This window comes from Grus americana, chromosome 2 (genome assembly GCF_028858705.1).
Source record: "Grus americana isolate bGruAme1 chromosome 2, bGruAme1.mat, whole genome shotgun sequence".
In the NCBI taxonomy this organism is placed as follows: domain Eukaryota; kingdom Metazoa; phylum Chordata; class Aves; order Gruiformes; family Gruidae; genus Grus; species Grus americana.
The window spans coordinates 15,416,426-15,440,242 of record NC_072853.1 but is presented as its reverse complement, the minus strand read 5'-3'; the positions used below and the strand labels follow the sequence as shown (position 1 = coordinate 15,440,242).

Here is a 23,817-nt window from a genome sequence, read left to right as displayed (position 1 = left end):
ATAAAAGGAAGAAACTGAAGGGCTACGGCTACAGATGTCTTAACAGTGACAGAACAGGTTGGATTAACGTGCTGAGGTAAAAGACTAACAAATAGAGAGGAGCAAACTTCTTTTAGAGTAAACATTACAGGTTACAGCACCCTTTTCCAGAAGCCCTTTGCACTCTGTAGCCAAAGCACCGGGCAGTTCTGTGCACCTTCACACAGGAACTGTTCCTAAAAACACCCACTCCAGGGCATGTTTCCGCTGTGTACACGCAGCCCTGCACTCCAGGAACTGGACTCCTGTGTTTAAAACAAAAGCTGTCTGCATCAGCCAGGCAGCTCAAAAAGGCAGCTTCAGTTCTTGTTTTCTTCTTTGTCCCCGGGAGCAGGAACTTGCAGAGAGGAAGGAGGAGACTGTAATAAAAGGGAGACAGGAAGGTCTCCAGTAGGCTCTGAGTCCTAAAGATAGCAATGGAACTAGCACGAAGGAAAGGAGGAAACCACCCTCCCACATAAGAGGAAACCCCAAAATAAAACCTTTTGGCAGATGGTAAAAGGCTTTAGCATTCAATAAAACGAACGAGCTGCATGCGAATGCAAGAGAGCTTTAAGGGAGACACAGAAAGCCAAAACAAAAGACATGAAGAAGCTTGGGTTTTCAGTCTGTTACTATTTCAGGTCATTTTTTGATAGGTTTTACTAGCTTTACTATTTCATTGAAACTATGCAGTTCATGGTTTTCAAGAGACTTGTGCCTTCATTACCTGTATTAATTAATTATATTAAAGGGAACAAGTTTTCAATAAGTTGCCCCCTCCCTGGACCTGTTCAAGGCCAGGTTGGAAGGGGCTTTGGCATCCTGGTCTAGTGGAGGGTGTCCCTGCCAATGGCAGGGGGATTGGAACTAGATGATCTTTGAGGTCCTTTCCAACCGAAACCATTCTAGGATTCTACGATTCTATAAATTTTCTGAATTATAATGCAAAAAGTTCCGTTCCCAATGAGCACTTCACCTGGGAGTCTCAGTCTGGTCCTGGCCTTCCTGTGTAAGACTGGACCCAGCTCCACAGAGGCAACAAAAGCCACAATCATTAAATAATAATAATGGTTTAATATTTGTATCAGGCTCAACCACATCCAGATGTAAGTTATAACTCTGTCCCAAGACAATATATAAAATGAGTCCTTGTCTGCTTCAGACTAAAGGACCATTCAAATTACAAGTAAGAAAACATCCCCAAAACCCCTTAACTCAAAACTTGTAACTCATTAATTTTAGCCTTTTTGGTTGGTCCTTTAATTCTACTACCAGTAAGCAGTAGTTAGGTCAGTTAGAAAAATGTTCATGGAAAGTAATAGAATATGAAAGACGATGTTATCAATTGTAGCAAAAAGAAGCAATTTCAGGGCATAGCATAACCAAATTTTGCTAACAGGTACAGATAAAGACAATAAAATTAATATACTAAGGCAGTGGAAGATTGGTGGCAAATTAGAAGTGGGTAACATCACTTGTTATATGCTTCACACTGAGAAGCAAAAAATGGGAAAAGCTACGGCCTACTTTCCCTCTGTTTAATTTTAGCTATCCCAAATTAGATGGCGAGTCGTCCAGCTGTCAGAGGCAAGAACCTCCAGAGGGCAATGCGTTGCACCTATCATGGCCATCTGTTTTAGAAGGGCACAGATTACCTCTGGAGGTGGCTGTTGTTCTTCATTGATTATTTGAGGAATGCGAGCAATGAGTTCAACCAGACACCTAACTTTTAGCTGGCTAATGTACGATGTGACAAAGACACTTCAAACTGTTCTAGCTAAAAGGCCGTATACTTGTTTTTATCTTTGATTATGCCATTTTTATAAAGAACATGAATAAAAAGAGTAAGACAAAGGCAAGTTTTGTGGGTTTCATTTTCAACAGTGATTATGAAATTAGGATTGCCAATAACATAGGCAGTGCACATCATAAAAGAGATTTTGAGACCAAATGAAAAATAGGCTTTATATAGTTAAGAAAAAAGTTCTAAAGAGAATAAAATATCAAAATTGTATTTTTGATACAATAAAATTGGCAAGGGATCATATTTTTCAATTTTAGAAAGACCTATGTTGGGTTAGAGAACAGAACATTTATGTTTCTGTATTTGTGGTTTTAATTAAGTTACTAAAAAGGTTTATGGATTTGATCCAAAGGTCAGCAAAGCCATTGGTACCCTTCATTGATTTGAATGGGCTTTATAGTCTCATGCTGTAGAGAAAAAATGGGGTTGATCCTGTTCTCATTTTAACTAGTTTCCCATTTTGCTGGTATCAATGGAGCATTACTCCTTCATTTGCCCTCACAGAACCAAGAGCAAAGTTGAGGTCTTAAATTTTCAAAGGGAGATAATTGAGATAAAATCAACCTGTAGCTGGTGGTAGACATAAACTTAAATTCTTCTTAGTAGAGTAGCTACTCTTGCTATTTGCTCACTGCGCTAAAATTGATACAGAATGTGTGCACAAAGAGTATGGATCAAGTTTTAAGTTGGCTAAAGACTTTCCCAAAGACTCTAGCTAAATTATAAGCAGCAGAAACTTAAAGAAGACACTAGCTTTAGGTGCTCCTAATTCCTAGAGACATCCTTAATAAAATGATTCCTTTCTTCTAGTCCCAGCATCTGTTTACATTCCTCATCTACATACCCTGGGTTCTCATCATCTGGATCAAGAGAAAACATGGAAGAAAACAGTAAAACATATATTCTTATACCAGAATTATCATGTGATCAGCTAAGCCATGTAGACTATAGTAAAATTCCCACAGTGACATTCCCATTACTAGATGGAACCAAAGAGATCTCAAGAACAGCAGTAATGGTATAATTAAGGAAAACATGAGTTGCTCACAAAGCAATGGTCACACATTTTAGTGGTTATCACAGCACCTAATATTTAAGAAGGAAGAAAGAAAATTTATCAACAAACAATTCTAGCAAACAAACATCAGTAAATAATAATAATTCACTCAGAAGGAGTTTATTAGGATTAGAAGGAAATAAAAACTCTTTTCATGGTGATAGTTGAAAAAAACTCTACACCTAAAGGAAACATTTCTAGGTAAAAAAAAAAAAACCTACAAAAAAAGCTCATAGATGTCTCATTTTATCAAGATACATCCCAGCAAAAAGACATTCATTACCTTGATGGACCGTAAGGGCTGGCTGCTTTTCTATGACCCTCAAAAAAACCATGCTCCAGGTTTAAGTAGAGATCTACAAAAGTCAACAATACCAGTGGTTAGTGTCACAGTCAACAGCTGTAACAGAATGGATGGCAGCTGCACTGCTGGACACATTAAAGCAATTCTTGAGTCTAGAGAAGGCCACATTCAGAAACTACACAGGTGGCAACTGATGTGTCAGTGGAACTTCTGAGGTAGGACTATCCCTCCCTTCCTTTTTCCTGTCCCTTTCATCTAAAATATAGTTTGTTTGCTTCAAAGTCTTTAAAGTTTGGATGGCGAATTATAACTGCTGTGACACTGTGGGAGGGATCAGCATAGGGAATTTTCAGGGTCTATCTGCATCCTTAATTGCCTGACACTTTTAAAAGCCGGTCCATTGTGTGAGATGATGCTGATTGCTCCAAGATTCTTTAAATACGGCTTGGACCATCTTGGCACCTCATGACAGAAAATCACATGGAATGGCTGAAAAGTGTTTCACATAGCTACGCTCTCTGGAACAAGCTAAAGAAATTCCTCACCATGCAACTGTAGTCTAATCAGCCCTTTAAACACTCAGGCTAAAGGAGAATCAACAAAAGAAAACTAGAACAGGAGATATTAATCCCTTGGCCCAACTTTAACAACAATCCTTAGTTACTCAGGAGTTCTTGAAGGAGGGAAAGACAAAAAGAAATAATGTCAGAAGGCTTTCCTCTCTATTTCTTGAGAAAACTGGAATGACCTAGGACTTTCAAGAAAGAAGGAAATGTGATTAGCATTCCCCCTCCATGTCTACCTCCAACATACGCTGAAGAGAAAAGAAAGCAAAAAACATACAACTTAGAGGACTTTGGAGAATAAGTTTTAACAACAGAAGCTTTTCATTACTGCTCCCTGAACAAAGGCATAGTCAGTAAGAACTCCCTCTTTTTGGCACGCAAGACCTTTTTTTCCTTAACGTCTTTCTCTCCAAACCCAGCTCCTCCAAGTCCTACACAACAGTGCTCTCTCCACACGACAAACAAGAACTTAACTTCAGAGTCTGCCAGCTGATGTTATTGACAATAAGCCTCCCAACTGGTCTCAGTAAAGAATGAACGAATATGGTAAAATTACTTGTTTCAAGGCCCAGGTGTTGGGAGTTGCTTCCACTCCATCTCACATCATCGAATGATGGCTGATGGCAGCTGGGTGTCACAGAGGAGCTGACCAGGAAGATCTGAATCCCATTTCTAGTGGAGAGGACTCAAAACTCTAAGACCATGTCAATGTATATGCCTCCAGACTGCACTCAAGCTTGAAGGGGAACCTTGACGTGCCTTTTTGTTGACATACAAAAGTCTCTAACTTGCTTACCTCTGCAGTTCCTGAGGATGACAGCTCTGGCCCTCTTGTATAGTCAAATGAGTATGCCAAGTCAGAGTCCTGACATTTTATATCAGGCTGTCTGGATACAAAATGATGTATGTATTTCTGAGTCTGGCTATTTTCTAATCAGGTTGTCTTCAGGTGGAAGTCATTGTACAAGCCAAATGCATGTAAACCAACTATTTCTCCAATGATGTGGATAAGCTTAACTGAGAATAAGCTCTAGGGTGTGGATGAAACCTTGGTGTGGTTGAGGAGCTTCAGATCTGTGTGATATTGCCATGGACAAACTACTGAAAACTCAACACTGAGAAACACAGTCAAGGAGTGACTCAATGCCCTGACAGGTGATACCTTTGGAAAAACACTGAAGTTCTTACTGAGGTACTCACTGCAGATTTTCTCAACATATCCTTTCTTTGTACAGGTAATTTTTAATAAATCAGGGGACTGGGAGGTACTTTTACTGATAAAAACTTTGAAGGTATCACTATGCATAACAGTATATATTTAAATTTTAGGATCACACAGTGCAGCTGTAGCTGAACTGCAAACAGAAAAATACATTTTTTTAAAAAAACGCACAATTCCCTGCCACATTTCCATTCACATTCATGTTGCAAATTAAGGCTGCTGTATTTATGCTGTCATCTGCTGGAATTATCACTTAAATAAAAAAAATTACAGGTGCTTTATGAGTACTTAGGCTGCATAGAGGAAAATAGGTATTTTTTGAAAACTGTTCAGAATTTTGTTAGAATTCAGAACTCCTTAACATCAAGGACCATAAGATCATTGTTAATACACTTCAATTTCTTATTTTATAGTGAATCAATTTCAATTAAAATCCATTCAAATAGTGACTGGAAAAATTCTATAATACTGATCTTAAGGGGGAACCGCATAGTTAAAATTATTAATCATACTTGAGCATGTCATAAAACACTGGGCTAGTACTCGTGCTTTATGATCATGTCAAATAAAGAGTTTAAAAAAAAATCCACCCTTTCCTTTGTGGAAGATGCCAGAGATCTGCATACTGCTTAGTAATAAAGAAACAGTTCATAACACTGCTGACTGCCTATGTATAACTAAGTAAATGAAGGTGCTCTATCACATGAAGCATAAAAGCCATTAAGAGTATACTTTTATTTGAATAGAACCACATTCATTTTTAAAATTACATTACAGAAAGGCTTTTAAAGAATGTGAATGAAAAAAGAGAAGCTTTTAAATAAAACTTAGAAAAGCAACTTTACAAAGGCATAAAAAGGAGAGACTTTTTCTCCTGCCTCCCTTGAATCTTTCCAGTAATTATAAATCTTTATTGCACAGGCCATAAATGCTAGTAACAACAGGAAGAAAAATGCTTTTGAACTATTTGGCAATGTTCACCTTCAGGGATTCAAAACTGCAAAACTTTATTTTACATTTTCAAAAAGGCTGTAAGCGACTTTCATGTCTGTTAAAAGTGCCAATATGGTGAAACACTTTGCAAACAGAACACATTCATGCAGGCGTCAGCAAAGCCAGTTTCATAAAATCAGAAAGATGGTGTTACCAAAACTCGTCTGAGTGAAGAGGGCAATTCATCCAGCTTTCAGACCAACTTTTTTCAGCATAGTTTACATCTAGGCATAGCGAGTGGGAATTGATCTCACCTAAGTTTAGTCATCTACCATGCAGACAAGTACATCTGGCAGCCATCCTGAGCTTCTCTAATAATCAATGGAGAGCAACAGGCAGAATTCATCTGATGTGTCTGAGGCGTGACTAGTGTATCTGAAATACAGAGGATGTGTAGCTACTACTGCGTGTGCATGATAGTAGGATTGCTTGCGCCTCTGTGGAAGGTAGAAGATACCCAGCTGGGGGCATGCCAAGTCAGCCTTTGGCGCTTGAGGCACCACTGAGGCTGCCAGCGACCGTATTCTAGTTTGTAAAAAAACTTGTTGTGAACAACTTGTTTCATGACAGAGTGAGACAGATACTCAATGGATATTAAAAGAATTAGGCAGGGAAGTAGTCTTCCTCATGCAGCAATTCTGGATGCTGGGGAGTGCAAGGGGATGGGATCACAGAGAGGGGCCAGGGTTCTGAGCTCTGCCTGAACAGCATCTGCTGCCGCCAGAGGCAGAGTACTGGGACAGAGGGATACTGAATCCAACTGAGAATGGCATTTCTTATCTTCTTATTTCCAACGCTATCCACTCAGTTCGACCATAAATATGTTAGCTGATGAAGACAGGTTTTGAACCAGAATCCCAGCAGTGAAAATTTCTACGTACTTTCTAAGGGGTCAGAAATGTAGTTATGGCTCTGATATCCTCAATTCTTTCATAAAACAACTATCAACCCTAATTTTATTCTGGAAAAATCTCACTAGAAATGACAAATATGTTACATTGTAAATGGCACCGTCTTACAATATGTAGATTTGATTTATTTAAACTCTGTGTGAAAGACTGTACCTATTCCTGGAATCCCTTTTACCAGCCTGTTCTTTTCGGCTGGGTGAAAACAAGTGATTTCTACTGGCACTGATCACAAACAGCTGTTGTTAAATCACAGCCTCTGACTGCTCAAAACTTTCCTATTTAGTTGAAAGTCTTTCATGACTGGCTGGAGCACAAACAGTAATGTTTTAATCTTTTTTCTTAAACCTTGAGCAAAATTGTTTTGTCTCTTTCCAATTTACACATGAGTGGGGAAATACATACATATATATGTGTGTGTGTGTGTATATATATACGAAATATATATTCATTAAACATGTAAGACAGTTTTGGGTATGCATTGGCTCAGAAGGACTAAACTTTCCAGACCAAATTTTCCAGTAGACTGACTTCTGAGAAATTTGAAAAGCAGGAATGAAAAAAAATCAACATTAATAAAATAATAAGAAAACCAGAAAACTGCAGTCATGTCCTTGCAGTCATACAAAAGAGCTAATACTACATTCCCAGTAGACTGAGTTGCAATATTATTTATAGAAAAACATAAACATGAAAGCACATCATAATATTATGCAGCTAAAATCTTGCCACAGAAGTTCATCAATACAAATTTCATAGTTCCATACATGTTTCCTTATTCTTACTCCAAACTAATATAGTACGCATACTGAAGGACAATGCCGTGCTAAACCAATCCAGAGTGCATTACAGTGTACTGTCCAGTGTATTGGAACTTATTTTACCTGTCAGCTGCATCACTTGGTTATTTGATATGAATATGTATTAGCATCACAGCAATAGCTAAAAGGTAACTAACAGAACCATAGTAATTCAATGGCCTACCAGGGACCATTGATTGCACTGCAAAGTATAGTCTTCAGCTTAGAAACCAGCCACATGAAATTCAAATAACTGATGCCATAGATGGAGTTTGATATTTATTGTCACTGATGCATGTATTTGAAACATTTTATCTGCACGCAGACAGTACACTGCACATACGATATTCCGCCTCAGCTAAAACAAATGAAAACTATAGAGACCCTCTCAGTGCATACTTGTAACCTGAAAATATTGATTTTTTGGAAGTCTTAAGAGTGCCTAAAGTCTGAAAAACCTCTCAGGAACAACCACAGCTTCTGACTGCAGAGCCTACGTCCTCTATAAGTGCTGAAAATGTCCTTGACTGGGAATGGGAAAAATACAACAGAGACTGCTCTTTTGTAGTCTAACGGATGGTAGCAAAGTCACTTTACAGACTTGGAAGAGCAGTGTTAAGTACAAGTGCTATGATTCCTACAGTGCTACAGGAAAAAAGGACATACAATGGAAAGAGGTAAAAGGGATATGGACGTGTAGTGAAAATAAACCCGTATCAAGAAGAAGGTTAAGTTTTTTTACCTATAATCAGGCAATTTAGCATGTTGAGTCCTGGAACACAATTTTGATGCTATGATAAGGGATAAACTACGACTTTTAGGTAATTTCTGGCAGTGTTTCCATGCTATACTTTGTGTTCAACTCACAAGGTCTCTCAAAGATTTTGGAGCATAACAGGAGCACAGAGCAAAGGAAATCAACTGGGAACTAAGTTTGCTGGAGCTCTTCTCAAATGTCAAGTGTTTTTGTCTCTGCCTTGGATAGATGCCATGTACGCAGCATATGCAAGAAACATTTGCATAGTAATTTGTGCTATAAGAAGAAAGGCCCTTCCTGACTAGCTGGAAGCTTCAGGGTTAGGCGGGGAAAAAAAAAAGTGAGGTCAAGACAATGAAAACAGAAGAACAGGCGCCTGGTAAGAGGACAGTCAACATTTCAAATACTGCACGCCTCCGAACACCACCACAGGGACATGAAACCAAGATTCCGCAAGTGTTACACACTTCCCCCACCAGCTGCCTGGGAAGGCGAACGCACTGCCTACCTGGAGCGCTCACAGAGACAACATCTGCTGTTTTTTACAGGCAAGAAAAAGAGTATTTCTGGCGGAAGGAACTCATGATTCCTCGGGTGCCAAAACCTTGAGTCCAGAACATACCCAGGAAAGAAAATAGTACATCCTGGAAGTGTAACAGGATGACCCTCTATCACAAACCTCAGTTGTTCCCACTTCTTTACAGGGATGAGAAAGACATGTGTTGATCTCAAGCAACAGTTCTTCAAGGGACATGAAGGGCAGTAGGCGACAGCAGTCCAGATACCACAGTATCCATAAAGCCTACAGAGCAAAGGGACAGCAAGCTGCAATTGTCTTAACTCCAAATGACCTTCCAGTTCTGCACATTGCAAGGTCCCATGTTCTCATATTTTCTGACCACTCAAGTTCCTTTTTAGGAGATGTTTAACTCCCAGTCATTCATGCTGTACTGGAGCCACCACAGCAGGGAAGGTCTTCATATGTGGGAATTCAGAAGATTGGAGTGAGTCTAGTACTTTGAGGCTTTGATTATGGAAAATGACAACAAATCTCCTCACACATGGTGATGCAAGCTGGAATGGCAGGTTCCTCCCACCTTCAACATTCAGAAGGAAAAAGCAGATAAGGCGAACAGGAACTAGCATCATGTTTCTGACAGCCTGGAGGGTTCAGTGGCAAACAGCTCAAATTTTGATCAAGCCTGCCTTCACTCTAGTATTAAGAGGCTGAAAATGCTGTAAAAATCCTTATAATGTGTTTCAGCTGGGGGGAGTTTATGGTCCCGGTTTACTCACCCCATCGATCTTGAAGGCAATGTTTCTGTTATAAGGTTCCTCTAAAACCCAGTGAATGATCTATCACTAGAATACATGGCTCTTACTTCATCTTTCCTCAAAAGATGAGATGCATCTTTGAAGGCTCTCGAGTTCCCTTCCTGGAAGAATACAGTGCTCAAGTACTATACCAGTAGCTGAGCACCAGTGCAGGATGAGCAGAAAACTTACTGAAGAAATAATTTCAGCAGGTATCAACAGCTGTGATGTTTTTCAATGAAGCACAAAGCCTTATTCTAACACATTTTGCTAGCACAATAATTTTTTTTTCTTTTTTTAAGAAAATTTGGCACATTCTGTGGCCTGGCAGTATATTCGAGTAGCACTTTGCCCTATATGAAACTCACAGAGGAGCTTAGGAGGGGGCCCAACGTCATCTTAAATGCAGCTATCATTTAATCCAAATCCAAAAATGCTTCTTAAGCTCAGCCCTGTTATCAGATTGCTGTCTATGGATACTTTGCTCAGAATCACACGTAGCACTATTCTACCACTTTGAGGACAGTTTCTTCTATGCTAGCCAAAAGCAGGACTCGCATTGAAAAATCTCAAAATAACTTCTTCTCTGTGTAGTTATGTAAGGCTTTTTTAAAAAAATGATCTTTCAACTCAGGCTTACAGTGATAACAGTACAATAATGGTGTTTCCAACAGTGTGCAGCTCTATCCAAGAGACATTGGAAGATATTTTGTCAAATTAGTTCCTCAACATCACTAAGTCTGGGAAAAAAGCACAGTTCAGTAGTTGGGACTGTGCCCTTCTATCCTGGTGGAGGTTGGAATAGCGTTTCTGCTGATAATAGCCTCAATCAGGCAGTTCTTACTCCAAAGAAAAGTCTTCCTAAAACTCAAGACAAGCCTTCAATTACACAATCAGGTACTATTCTGGCTTTAAGATCCCCAGAACAGACTGGATGGTGTATCTTGAATGAAGAAGAATGAAACAGTTTTAAGTCATTTTCTGAAACAGGAGTCGAAAAGAATGCTAGTTCTCTACTGAGTTTTTTTTAAATGAGGTTAACTTTCTCTGCAGACAACAGAACACAAAAACACTTAAAATATCTGATAAGTATTACATAATGCTTTTTTAAAACTTTCCTCGTTCGCTCCAGCTTCAATTGGTGTACGCACTAAAGTCAGTGGAAGTCTTTTAGCTAACATCAATGGGCTCTGAATTAGGACCTCATCGCTTGCAGCCCAGCTTGTGTGCTAAATTAATTCAGAAAGGGGTTTTACTGGCTTCTTTCACCTCACGATCTCCTGGGTTGTGCACTGAGAGAGGGTTTTTTCTCCCTTCTTTTTGGAGGACATTTTGGAGGACAGCAAAGCTATTGCTACACTGTGACCTGCATTTTGCAAGTGGAATTTCCAAAAGGCAGAAACTGCTGGCATGCAAATGTGTTACTTTTCAGAGAAAAAATGTTCTCCAAATGTTCTCCAAAGCACTTACAGAAAGCTATTCCAGTAACAACCTGGATTAGGAATGTATAAACCATAATAAAAATACGAGTGGATGCAGTTTGAAGAAACTGGGCAAGGGGACAGAACCGGTTTCGGAGATCAACTGACATGTACACAGCTTTACAGACTGCACTGTAGTTGAGAAATTATATCTCAACCTTTTACTTGCAAACAAGCACTTTCAACAGACACACACTCCAACTTGGTGTAAATGAGGTGGTAACGAATAGGAATACTGCTGTCATCCTATCACACACTGTGCCCCTGCTCTGGGATCATACGATTAACACAGCTCTGCTGCACAGGGGCATGTTTTATGGACTGCTGTGCTGCCCCATAACTTCAGCTCTGGAAGTGGAGCTGGAGTGGCTGGAGTGGAGCTGAAGTGCAGTGCAATGGCCAGCGCCATTGTGGGGGAAGACAGCAGGAGGTGCTGACCACCAGCTTTGTGTAAGCTTGTGCCGGCTTTCATAAAGCATACGATGGTATGTCTTTATCTGATCACACTAAATAACAATGATCTCTCTACATGGCAGAGAGAGACCACATTAAACACACATCCATACATCTATCACTAGCCTGTCCTTCACAGCCCAGCATGTGTTTATTCACCCTCTTACCAAAGTCCAAAATTGTATCCTCAGCTGGACGGGCAAGGAATAAATCTCAAAGGATGCTGCCCTGAATTCCTTGAAGTGGTAGTCGCCACTGCCTGACTGATCATGACTCATACACCAGTTGATGTGTCCAGAAGGGAACCAGAGAGAAACAATAAAGGAGAAGCCCAGAAACACATAGTTCTTAATGTCAAACACAGGTTTATGGAGAAATCTATCTGGACTGCGGTGTTCAACTGACCCAAATTTATAGCTAGTGGGTCTTCACTGTCCAGTATCAATAAAATGCCAACTTCCATAAGCAGGCCTAAACCAGTGAAATTTGGAGACCAGAACTTTGCAGTCTGGCAAACCCTCAAGTAACACTCCAGATGTAGGGGAGGAGAGAACCCAGCCAACACTGAGGAAAAGGATGTAGGAATAATGGATGAAGGGCAAAGGAACAGTTCTAAACATCTGGGGAAGACACTGATGCTTCAGCACGTGCACTGCCATTGACATGACACAAGGTTAGATGAGCTCATATTCACAGATCATAGCAAAATGAAGAAGCCCTGAAGCTCTTCATCGCAATCCACATGACACCAAGCCTGAAGGAACAATTCATTTGAGACATCAGCTCTTTCAGATAAAATGCAGCTTACTCAACTAATCAGAGTTTTTCGCCAAACACAGTAAGCAAGGCTTAATCAGGAACATAATGTCATGTGTGAAGGACATTTTGTTAAAAATACACTGCATGTACTGAAGAACTCTATTTTTTTCATATGATGTGACATATAACAGGCACTGAACCAAAACACCACAGAAGTATGTGGTTTATGCTGTCTCACTGGACTACCAAACAACATTTAACGTTGAGAAAGTATTGCAAATATATAGTAGAGGATCTCTAAATGTTCCTTTACACTACTGCCACAATGCTTGCTTTTCTTCCATGTTACCATGGCTGTTAAAAAGCCCTAATAGAGAGCTAATAACACAAGTCATCATACAACATCTTAACCTCATTTGGAAAATATGTACAAGCTTTTTTGTTACTCCTTCTTCCCTGTCTTCTAGTCAAGATCTCCATATTGAGCCCAGTTTTGTGTTTTCTTAGCAGCATAAATTAGAAGCAACTCTATTCAAGTCAATAAAATTACTCCAACATGAAAAAGGAATCAGCCATCTGCAAAAAACAGAGTCTAACAGGTAATTTTCCACTGACAGCTTTTACCATAAAACAGGTTACAGAGATTACTCTTTTATCTAACACTGAAAGTAAACAATTAATGCAAAATGTACAATGTCTGTAAAGACAGCATGTTCACTACTTGTGCCCTTTATATATAATTATTTTCATCTTAGTAAGCAGACAGTTAAGTGAGACTACCATCAAGCTGTAGATGGAGCCTATTCATCATGCAAAACAGGCAGCTGAACATCTCTATTTATTTATGCATTATTTTACCTTTTGTTCCCACCTTGGAAAGCATGTGGAATCTATGAGACATTTTCACGCATCATTTCTTGCGGAAGAACGTCAAGTCACCTTTTATGCCCTCAGGCAAACTTCTCCTACCTGATCTCAATAACTGTCCATATCAGAATTATTTTTCATACCTTGTGTAAGCAGCTGGAGGTTTCGGACTTCTTCTCTCACCTTCAGCTGAAGGACTTGCTGCAGAATGTGCTGTCGCAGGCTTTCCTGGGCAATGCCCATTCGTTCAAGCTTTTTGTCAGTAAGTCTCAGCAAAGCACGGCCTGGATGCAAAAGGCAAAAAGAAAAATCCCCCAAGGATTTCCATTAATGCAATATTCTCAGTCTGACAGGATAATTTGCTACAGTAAAGATGCTCAGCCCTGAAATACCTCAGTCTGAGAGGTTATTGTCTCATCAGTTAGGTTCTTCCTTACTGTCAGAGATCTATGTTCCACTCCTCCCTTTTCTTTTAATTTTCTGTATTGTTTTGGTGCTTTGTGAGCCATTTAGACATGTAAAACAGGTATCTTGTGCCATTTTAGACAACCAATTGCTGTTCTTAAGTGCCAGCTAGTCTCCCACAGGTAGGATATGCCCTATAAGTCTACAATTGATCCAGGTGCCTAAATAGACCCTCACCTATTTTCAAGCTTCTACATTACTGTCAAGAAACCACCAGTGCAATTGAATTTTACCAATTTAATCAATTTAAGATATACTGAGGATGAATATTGTCGCAATTCAGATATGCCTATAGTGTAATAGCACCATTTCTCAGAAGGGCTCTGTACTTCACGGTCTGAATCCCTCTCAACAGTAACCTATCACAGCAAAACAGAAAAAAGATTTCCCTTCACACTACCAGTTTTATCTAAATCATTCCTGAAAAAAAGATCTTTGCCCAACTATAAAGAGACATTTGCCCAACCATAAGGAGCCTATGGTCTTTGCAGGCAATCCCTCCCAGTTCATGACTTATCTTTATCATTAGGGTAATGCTGAACCACGGTCCCACGCAGATTGCAGATGTTAAAAAAATCAAACAACCCACACTCCCCAGATTCTGCTAGTGGAACTCTGACTCCATCTTTTGGGCATCACTATGCTCTAAGTAAATAGGAGAAAGGCAGCACACTGGCTAAGCCAACACTAAGGAAATATTTGGACCAAATAGAGAATCAAAGCATCAGGCAGAGCTTTACCTTAGGAAGAAAACCAAAATTTACTTTCTTTGGTCTTCACCACTGCTGTGAGCGAGTACAGGGAGGAGTACCTGGCAGCCCTCTACTAACCCTTGGTTCCCAGTATATACATTTGCTATCCAAAGGTGCCCTGGCCAATATCAGCAAATCACACCAGAGCTACATTCATACTACCTTGGGAAATGGCATGTTGTTTGGTTCACTTTTTTAAACAGACTTTTTACCTTCTCTAGTTCTGACTGTAAGTGCTCTTCAATTATTAAAAATACTTTCTTGGATTTCTCAGGCTTTATTCTGAAACCTAAAGAAGATAGCGGAGAGCAAGTTACTCCCTCTGCAAGACAGCAGCCTCTGTGCTACCATTACTGTGGCTTTTGGATGAATGGTGCAATTTAGCTCATCATAAAGTGTTACTCAACACAGCAAGATAAGGCCCTTATTCAATCTCTTTCCTTACAAAACAGCAATGAGTACAGAACTTTTATGATTATTTTAATTAAAAAATTTAAGATAAAAGCCAAGAATTTAAAGGGGCGCATAATATTTGCCCCAAACCAAGCAGTTAGTGGTATACCCTTCACTAACCACTGGATTTCACTCACAAGTTGTTCTGTGAAGCAGTTAGTGGGATCTTGATACAATGTAATGTAAAATACTGGGATATTACTATTAACAAAGCAAGATGTTATTGATCAGATAAAAAATGTCAGGGTTCATACATTTTCTGCCCTTCCATGTCTCTCAAGCACTACACGCTACAGAGGGTGACCTTTTGATTGGGAAAACTTTCTTTGAAATCATAAACAAGAAGAACTCTATGGGTTAATGTAATAACAAAATATGGAAATCAGTCTCTTACAGATCAATGCCAGCCGTCCAATTCCCCTGGTGATACAGATAGTAATAATGACTTCAATTTTTATATCGTCTTATCACACTAAAACATCTTAAAGCAATTTATAAAGGATGTACAGCAGTCCAAGAGTATGGTCTGTAATGTCAATCTAGCAACTGAAAGCAAACAAAAAATAAACAAGTCATCAGTTTAAAGCAGGCCAACATGCATGTCATCTTAGGGCAGGGAGTCAGCAACAGTAATATGAAAGGACAGACAGAGGCCATGCATCTCATCCGGTGCCCTCCACCTCTTTTCGACCATGGACACTGTCCCACATGACATCCTTGTCTCTAAATTGGAGGGACATGGATTCGATGGATGGACCAGTCGGTGGATAAGGAATTGGCTGGATGGTCGCACTCAAAGAGTTGTGGTCAACAGCTTAATGTCCAAGGGGAGAACGGTGATGAGTGGTGTTCCTCAGGGGTCGGTACGGGGACTGCAACTGTTCAACATCTTTGTCGGCAACATGGACAGTGGGATCGAGTGCAACCTCAGTAAGTTTGCCAACGACACCAAGCTGTGTGGTGTGGTCGACACACTCGAGGGAAGGGATGCCATCCAGAGAGACCTGGACAGGCTGGAGAGGTGGGCCTCTGTGAATCACATGAAGTTCAACAAGGCCAAGTGCCAGGTCCTGAGCGTGGGTCAGTGCAATCCCAAGCATGACTATAGGCTGGGCGAGGAATGGATTGAAAGCAGCCCTGAGGAGAAGGACTTGCGGGTATTGATTGATGGGAAGCTCAACATGAGCCGGCAGTGTGCGCTTGCAGCCCAGAAAGCCAACCGTGTCCTGGGCTGCATCAAAAGAGGTGTGACCAGCAGGTCGAGGGAGGTGATCCTGCCCCTCTACTCCACTCTGGTGACACTGGAGTACTGCGTCCAGCTCTGGGGGCCCTGGTACAGGAGAGACATGGAGCTGTTGGAGAGAGTCCAGAGGAGGCCACAAAGCTGATCAGAGGGCTGGAGCACCTCTCCTATGAGGACAGGCTGAGAGAGTTGGGGTTGTTCAGCCTGGAGAAGAGAAGGCTCCAGGGAGACCTTATCGTGGCCTTCCAGGATCTCAAGATAAAGATCTATTTTCTTTGAAAAAGAGAAGATTAACAAAGGAAATGAATAAGCATACACAAAAGATGGTCATTTTGGCAAGCAACATGGTTAAAACAGAGACAGATATACAATAAAAATTGGGGATAGATTTTTAATTTTCAGAAAGTGCTGGGTAGAATATATTATCAAGAGCAGAACATGTAACAAACATAATGTTTTCTAAGAGCATATACTGATCTTTGCTAGGACACAAGTAAAGGAACTTTACCTACATCTCAGGAAAATTTCCCAACTCTACAGAACTGGTGCTACCTCTTAGATGTAGCAGCTACATGCATAGAAGAGACCAGGATATTTTTTTCAAAAGCACCTTGACCAACAGAACCATAAAGATCGCAGTCACAAACACCTTGGCTTTGGCTCTAGCTAATTGCAAGGCTGGAAACCAAATACTTTAAAAACCCCACAACTCCCTCAGTATCTGTATGCATCTTTTAGCACCTAAACCCCAGCCCTCTTGTACTCAGAACAGATCAGCTGTGGAATGTTCTGAGACACCCCGAGGGCAGACACAGAATATAAAATACTTTCCAGCTTAATAATGGATTGATGGCCTAATTTTTTCTAATATGACTTAGCTGCTGCAGATCTCATTTGATCAAGCTGGGATTAGACGAAAATTTGAACAGAGGGAGAAACATTGTGTGCCACAGAACATTAATATGAGTATAAGCACTGGTCCAATGAGGTTGGCATTGGCCCTAGAGCAAGGAATGTGGCACAGTCTGCTGAACCGAATCAGAAGTGCTCGTATCTCCCTGCACTGGTAAAGCCTACTGCTCTCTTCCCCTACTGCTCTTCTCTCCGAGCTTGTGAGGCTGCGCCAACTGCCAGTCCACAGACATCTAGAGGGACACCATGCAAGAAGCCTTGAAAGTACACTTGTAATGAAGGTGAATGAATAGGTAAGAAAGGACTTAGTAAATGTGTAGAAAGAACTGAAGAAACACAGGGTAACGAGAGCAGATAGTAAGAGGCTGGTCTCATGCTAAACACTGAAGAAAACTATGACTAATTTAAAGTTGATGAAAATGATAAACAACTAGTGGGAACAAATGATGTGTGTGCAATACGGCCAAGAAAGGTGATCTTGGCTCCTGAGTCCAGTATGATAGGTACACCTGAATATCAAGACAAGATATTCAGTTCACTTACTATGGGGTACAGAATCTAGGAAAGAAAGAAGAGGGTGGAGAATGCAAGGGCATTAAAAAATGCCTTAATGCCAGACCAACAGCTCACCCAGCCCTGTATTCAGAGTAGCAGTAGGAGATATATTTTGGGAGAGCTACTGGGAGGGCTGCTTTCTGAAGTCATTCCCTTTGTACCATGCTGGCATCCAGAACTGTTATAATACACTTATTAGAGTATGGCATTTTTAGCATCTATTTATTGTCCTGATGTCCATACATTTGTCTTTTTGACCTTCCTGATACTGTCTACCTCTGCAGCCTCCTGGGGTAGAAAATTCCAGAAGCTCACTGCCCATTTTTCTCTTTTATATTCATGTCTTACTAATTGCTTCAAGTGTTCTCTAGTTCTTGCGTTGCAATATTTGGTTAACAGTTCAACATTCAGCTTATCTGTTGCTTCCATGATTTGTAAACTTCAGTCATATGCCTTTTGATCATATTTCTGGATAGATTCAGCTGACAAACCCAGAAAAACAGTAACATGGGACTCACTAAGCCCCTAAATTATGCAAGATGAAAAGTTTTTCAAGTTTATACACAAATGCTGCAGACTCCATTTAAAGTTGTTGTTGACACAACAGTATATTCATACTTAATTGATAAAAATGTGTTTCTCTAGTTTGGGGGTAGAACAATTTCAGATATATATCTTTTGTATTTACTTCTTTAGTTCCACAAACATATTCATTCTATTTCACTGGGGTTTTTCTACTTGAAACAGTCTGATCGTAGCTTTCTTCTTGCTTATACAGGCTGATTTTTGGCTTCACTTCAGTGCTTAAAAACAAGTCTCATAGGACTTAGCAAGTAAGAAATTTCCATGACAGACACCCAGACATTAATATCATTGTTCAGGTGCTGGTGAGACACAAGTATAAAATTCTCATCATATACTCAGGAAAGAAGAATTCAAACAAGAATAGGCAGAGAGAGAGGCTATGACTTCATAGTCAGGAATGGTGAAATTGTGAGAGGAGGCAAGAAAAACAATAGTCACCTACAGAATGAAAACAGCCTCATGATGGCAGTGGAGGGAGATGAACATTGGGCAAAGAGAAGAACTATGAAACTAAGGAACTAAGTTGAAAAGAGAACAAATGGATATGAAAACAACTGAGGATGCTGGGTTCAGAAACATCTTGTAAAAGAAGAAGCATACACCAGAAATCAATGAAATTTTCAGAGCAAACTTGACAGACTTCGTGACACTGTTCTTGATAACCCATCAGATCTTCTACAGTCCTAGATTTTCTGCTTTCCACATGAGAATTTAAGAGCATGTCTCTCCTTCTCATGCCAGTCTCATCACCAGTCAAACAGACAAATCAGCCATTTTGTCATCAATGCCTTGTGGCAAATCTATAGCTTTTCTTGCAAAAGCAGTTAGATCTGGCTCGATTTATTAATTATTTTAGCCCTAAGTCTGATGCAAACTCCTGGTAAACTGCAGCTTGCATTACCACCCTCTTTGCCCCATTTCAGCTATCTAGTATCTCACTAATCAGGGAACGTTCATGGCTTCAAAAGTAAAAATGGATTCATTTTTCATCAGACTCACCATAGCAGCTTTATTGATCTACCCACTAGCATAATGGCAGCTGCCAGCCTAGGTGAAAGAGAATTAGCTCCCAAAATTGCTATTGGTAGCTGCCTGGTACTTCTGACACAATGAACAACTATCAACTGGGGACCGACTTAGACAGGAGACACGAGGGATACTGGTATGGAAATAGAGCAGAGGGAACAATATTTTCTAATGATAGGGACCAAAAGAAGCAAAGAAAACTATTTAACCTTGGTGAATATCACAGATCTTGAACTAAGGAAGTTCTCCAACATCAGAGTCACCATTCTTGTACTTTCTCATCCTGTTAACAAATGCAGAAAACCTCAATGGAGCTGTAGTACACAGCTGCACTGACTTAATTTCTGCTAAGTCACTGGAATGGGAGAGGCCCATGACTCCAGTATGACTCCAGTGGAAACACAGGAAAGCACACGAAGGCATTTGCTCATGTATCAAATTAGCTTTCATAGAATCACGGAATGGTTTGGGTTGGAACGGACCTCAAAGATCATCTAGTTCCAACCCCCCTGCCATGGGCAGGGACACCCTCCACTAGACCACGTTGCCCAAAGCCCCATCCAACCTGGCCTTGAACACTTCCAGGGAGGGGACATCCACAGCTTCTCTGGGCAACCTGTGCCAGTGCCTCACCACTCTAACAGTAAAGAATTTCTTCCTAATATCTAAGCTAAATCTACCTTCCTTCAGTTTAAAGCCATTACCCCTTGTCCTATCTCTGCATGCCCTTGTAAACAGTCCCTCTCCAGATTTCTTGTACGCCCCCTTCAGGTACTGGAGGGCTGCTATAAGGTCTCCCTGGAGCCTTCTCTTCTCCAGGCTAAACAATTCCAACTTTCTCAGCCTGTCCTCATAGGAGAGGTGCTCCAGCCTTCCAATCATCTTCGTGGCCCTCCTCTGGACTTGCTCCAACAGCTCCATGTCTTTCTTGTACTGGGGACCCCAGAGCTGGATGCAGTACTCCAGGTGGGGTCTCATGAGTGGGCAGGATCACCTCCCTCAACCTGCTGGGCACACCTCTCTTGATGCAGCCCAGGACACGGTTGGCATTCTGGGCTGCAAGCGCACACTGCCGGCTCATGTTGAGCTTCTCATCAATCAATACCCCCAAGTCCTTCTCCTCAGGGCTGCTTTCAATCCATTCCTCGCCCAGCCTATAGTCGTGCTTGGCATTGCGCCGATCCACGTGCAGGACCTTGCACTTGGCCTTGTTGAACTTCATGCGGTTCACACAGGCCCACTTCTCAAACCTGTCAAGATCCTTCTGGATGGCATCGCTTCCCTCCAGTCTGTCGACCGCACCACACAGCTTGGTATTGTCAGCAAACTTGCTGAGGGTGCACTCGATCCCACTGTCCATGTTGCCGACATAGTGACATGCCTGTGGAGATGCCTTTATTTGTTAACATCATCAAAGAAGAATAAGATGGTTTTCTGGATCTTTCTCATTCATTATTTGCTGGATCTGGATGAGGCCAGCACTACAGTAAAGTTTCTCAAAGAAAGCACTGTCACACTGGCCAATTAGTGTCTGATTAAACTCCAAAAAGCAGCTATGTGAAGAAAGGCACTTTATGAATATTATCTGCATCCTTTGTCTTTGCATTGTATCTGTTTATAGTTTTGACAAGAGGAAGTGATGACTACTGTTGCTGCTGCCAATAAATTTACAATAAAACCAGTTTATTTCCATAAAACCCCTCTCAGGTTGCAGTTCTCTTGCACCTTTCTGCCCTTCCTCCACACTCCTGAACTGCAAGCATGAACAGGATATGAAAGAAAAGTAAACTCAACACAATTTTTAACTTAGCTGCATTTTCGAATACAAAATTAGCAACAACCAAACAATTACTTTGTTTCTAAATTTGTCTGTTTCTGACAAACTTATTAAGTGATCAGCAATATATCTGTGAAGCTATTTAACTCAGATTATTTAGTTTGGCATAACTTCCTCTCACCTCAGTGCTGCGTTTCCCAATTCCCTCCATATTCCATCAAATGATGCTATCATTTTCTATTCTCTTAATTCTGACACGCTCTCCTGAGCTATGTATCTCCTGCTCAACAATGGTCTCCAAAAATGCACCAAGTTAGGAGATGTCTTTCTAGCACTCAGTTTTTCCCTGGCTCTTCCTAAGGACCTCTCCCAGCTGGCTACCCCCAGCTGCTTCTCCTCAGCCACCACTACTTTTGGGGCTTCTACGCCCTGCTACACAGGCTCAAGTATGTCCATCTGCTCAGTCACAATGATGTTGGATTTATGCTATTGAAAGAGAACAACAAACCCGCAGTAATGTTGAATTCATGTAAAAATACTAAAAGACAGTGAGTTAACAGAGCATGAATCTTGAATATTCATTTTAAGGACTGCATTTTAAAAGTAGCCTTACTCCCCCGCTGGTAGATATTTTCTTCCAGCCAGGTAGCTCAAAACAGTCTAGGTATCTTGAAAAGTCATGCTAAAGACAAAAATCCCTTTCCAGAAGTGAGAGTCTCCTGACTTCCAACTCCTCCCATAAATAAAGCAAGCAATTCCTGCTCCTTGACTCATCCACACATTTTCAAGAAAGTATTTAATTGTATACTTTAATTGTGTGGGAGCACCACGCATCCTTATATGACAGAATCATAGAATTGTTTAGGTTGGAAAAGACCTTTAAGATCATCAAGTCCAACCGTTAAGCTAGCACTGCCAAGTCTACCACTAAACCATGTCCTGAAGCACCACATCTACAGGTTGTTTAAATCCCTCCAGGGATGGTGACTCAACCACTTCCCTGCGCAGCCTGTTCCAATGATTGATAACCCTTCCAGTGAAGAAATTTTTCCTAATATCCAACCTAAACCTCCCCTGCAGCAACTTGAGGCCACTTCCTCTTGTCCTATCACTTGTTACTTGGGAGAAGACACTGACCCCCACCTGGCTACGACCTCCTTTCAGGCAGTTGTAGAGAGCGATCAGGTCTCTCTTCAGTCTCCTTTTCTCCAGGCTAAACCACCCTGGTTCCCTCAGCTGCTCCTCATAGGACCTGTTCTCTTAGACCCTTCACCAGCTTCGTTGTCCCTCTTTGGACACACTCCAGCACCTCCATGTCTTTCTTGTACTGAGGGGCCCAAAACTGAGCACAGTGCTCGAGGTGCAGCCTCACCAGTGCTGAGTACAGGGGGACGATCACTTCCTTAGTCCTGATGGCCACAGTATTTCTGATACAGCCAGGATACTGCTGGCTGCCTTGGCCGCCTTGGCCACCTGGACACACTGCCAGCTCATGTTCAAGTGGCTATCGACCAACACCCCCACGACCTTTTCCACTGAACACCTTTCCAGCCACTCTTCCCCAAGCCTGTAGTGTTGCATGGGGTTGTTGTGACCCAAGTGCAGGACCCAGCACTTGGCCTTGTAGAACCTCATACAGTTGGCCTTGGCCCATCAATCCAGCCTGTCCAAATCCCTCTGCCGAGCCTTCCTACCCTCAAGCAGATCAACACTCCCACCTAATTTTGTGTGGTCTGCAAACTTACTGAGGGTGCACTCAATCCCCTCATCCAGATCATTGATAAAGATATTAAACAGAACTGTTACAGATATGTGACAGCCTTAATTATCAAATTTTGAATTAATTACTCTAGTGTCTAATGATGTACAGATATATTCTAAAATAACTTGATTCTAAGACAATATTGGTTCTATACAAAGAAGGGAAGGGGTTAATGAGAAATTGTGCATCGTGATTACTGGAAGTGGTTCAGTAAGTAATTTACTGTACTGATGGGAATTATATTGATTCCTTACAAGTTTGAGTAAAAGACTGTTAGACAGTCCTGTGTTTCAGCTGAACATATTCAGGACCTGATGATTTTAATAGGAGGAAATAGTAATAACTTGAATTCCCCTCTGAAATATAAATTCAGGCACAAATCATATTACACCACTTTTCAAATGTACTGTAAAATGTGAGACAACCATTTTTAGTACTCTCAGGAAGGACCCGATAGGACCCACAAAGTAAATTAAGGATAAATGTAAACCTTTAGCAGGCAGTCTATAAATCCACATTGCTTGTTGTATATACATTTGCCAACCTACTTCCTGGCCATACAAAATTATATATTATCTACAGCTATATATAAAGATATAAAGACATATAATAATGGACTTCTATTATATTGCACATCGTATTTTTTATGAAACAAAATCCAGGACTATTGTTTGCTGGTATCTGTGTGCTAGATTTACGGTCCTCCTATTCAAATAAACAACCTCAAGGTCTTTTTTGTTTGTGATGCCGTGAGTGAATCTGTCAACACCTTTGATTTTGTCCACCATCAGCAGGACACACAGTTCTTCAGTTCCCAGTTAATCTAATGTCGCTCAGTGTGCAACCCATTATGCATTACATATCCCATTTCTTTATTAATTAAAAAAAATCACATTAGATCATGCCTGCTGGCAAAACTCCTGTTCATTTATTCAGGAGTAAATACACATTCATATATTATAATGCACAGCTTCTACACAG

The 23,817-nt window shown here is 40.8% G+C and overlaps 1 protein-coding gene across 5 annotated transcripts in view; it reads right to left on the bottom strand.

The window, feature by feature from the left end:
* The window catches only part of SAMD12 (sterile alpha motif domain containing 12), a 178,174-nt gene that overhangs the window by 77,458 nt on the left and 76,899 nt on the right, over positions 1 to 23,817 (bottom strand). For all 5 annotated transcript variants that reach the window (XM_054816349.1, XM_054816346.1, XM_054816347.1 and 2 more), the window contains one exon: positions 13,450 to 13,590. In XM_054816349.1, the coding sequence (XP_054672324.1) occupies positions 13,450 to 13,590 (141 nt within the window). The remainder of the gene's footprint in view (positions 1 to 13,449; positions 13,591 to 23,817) is intronic.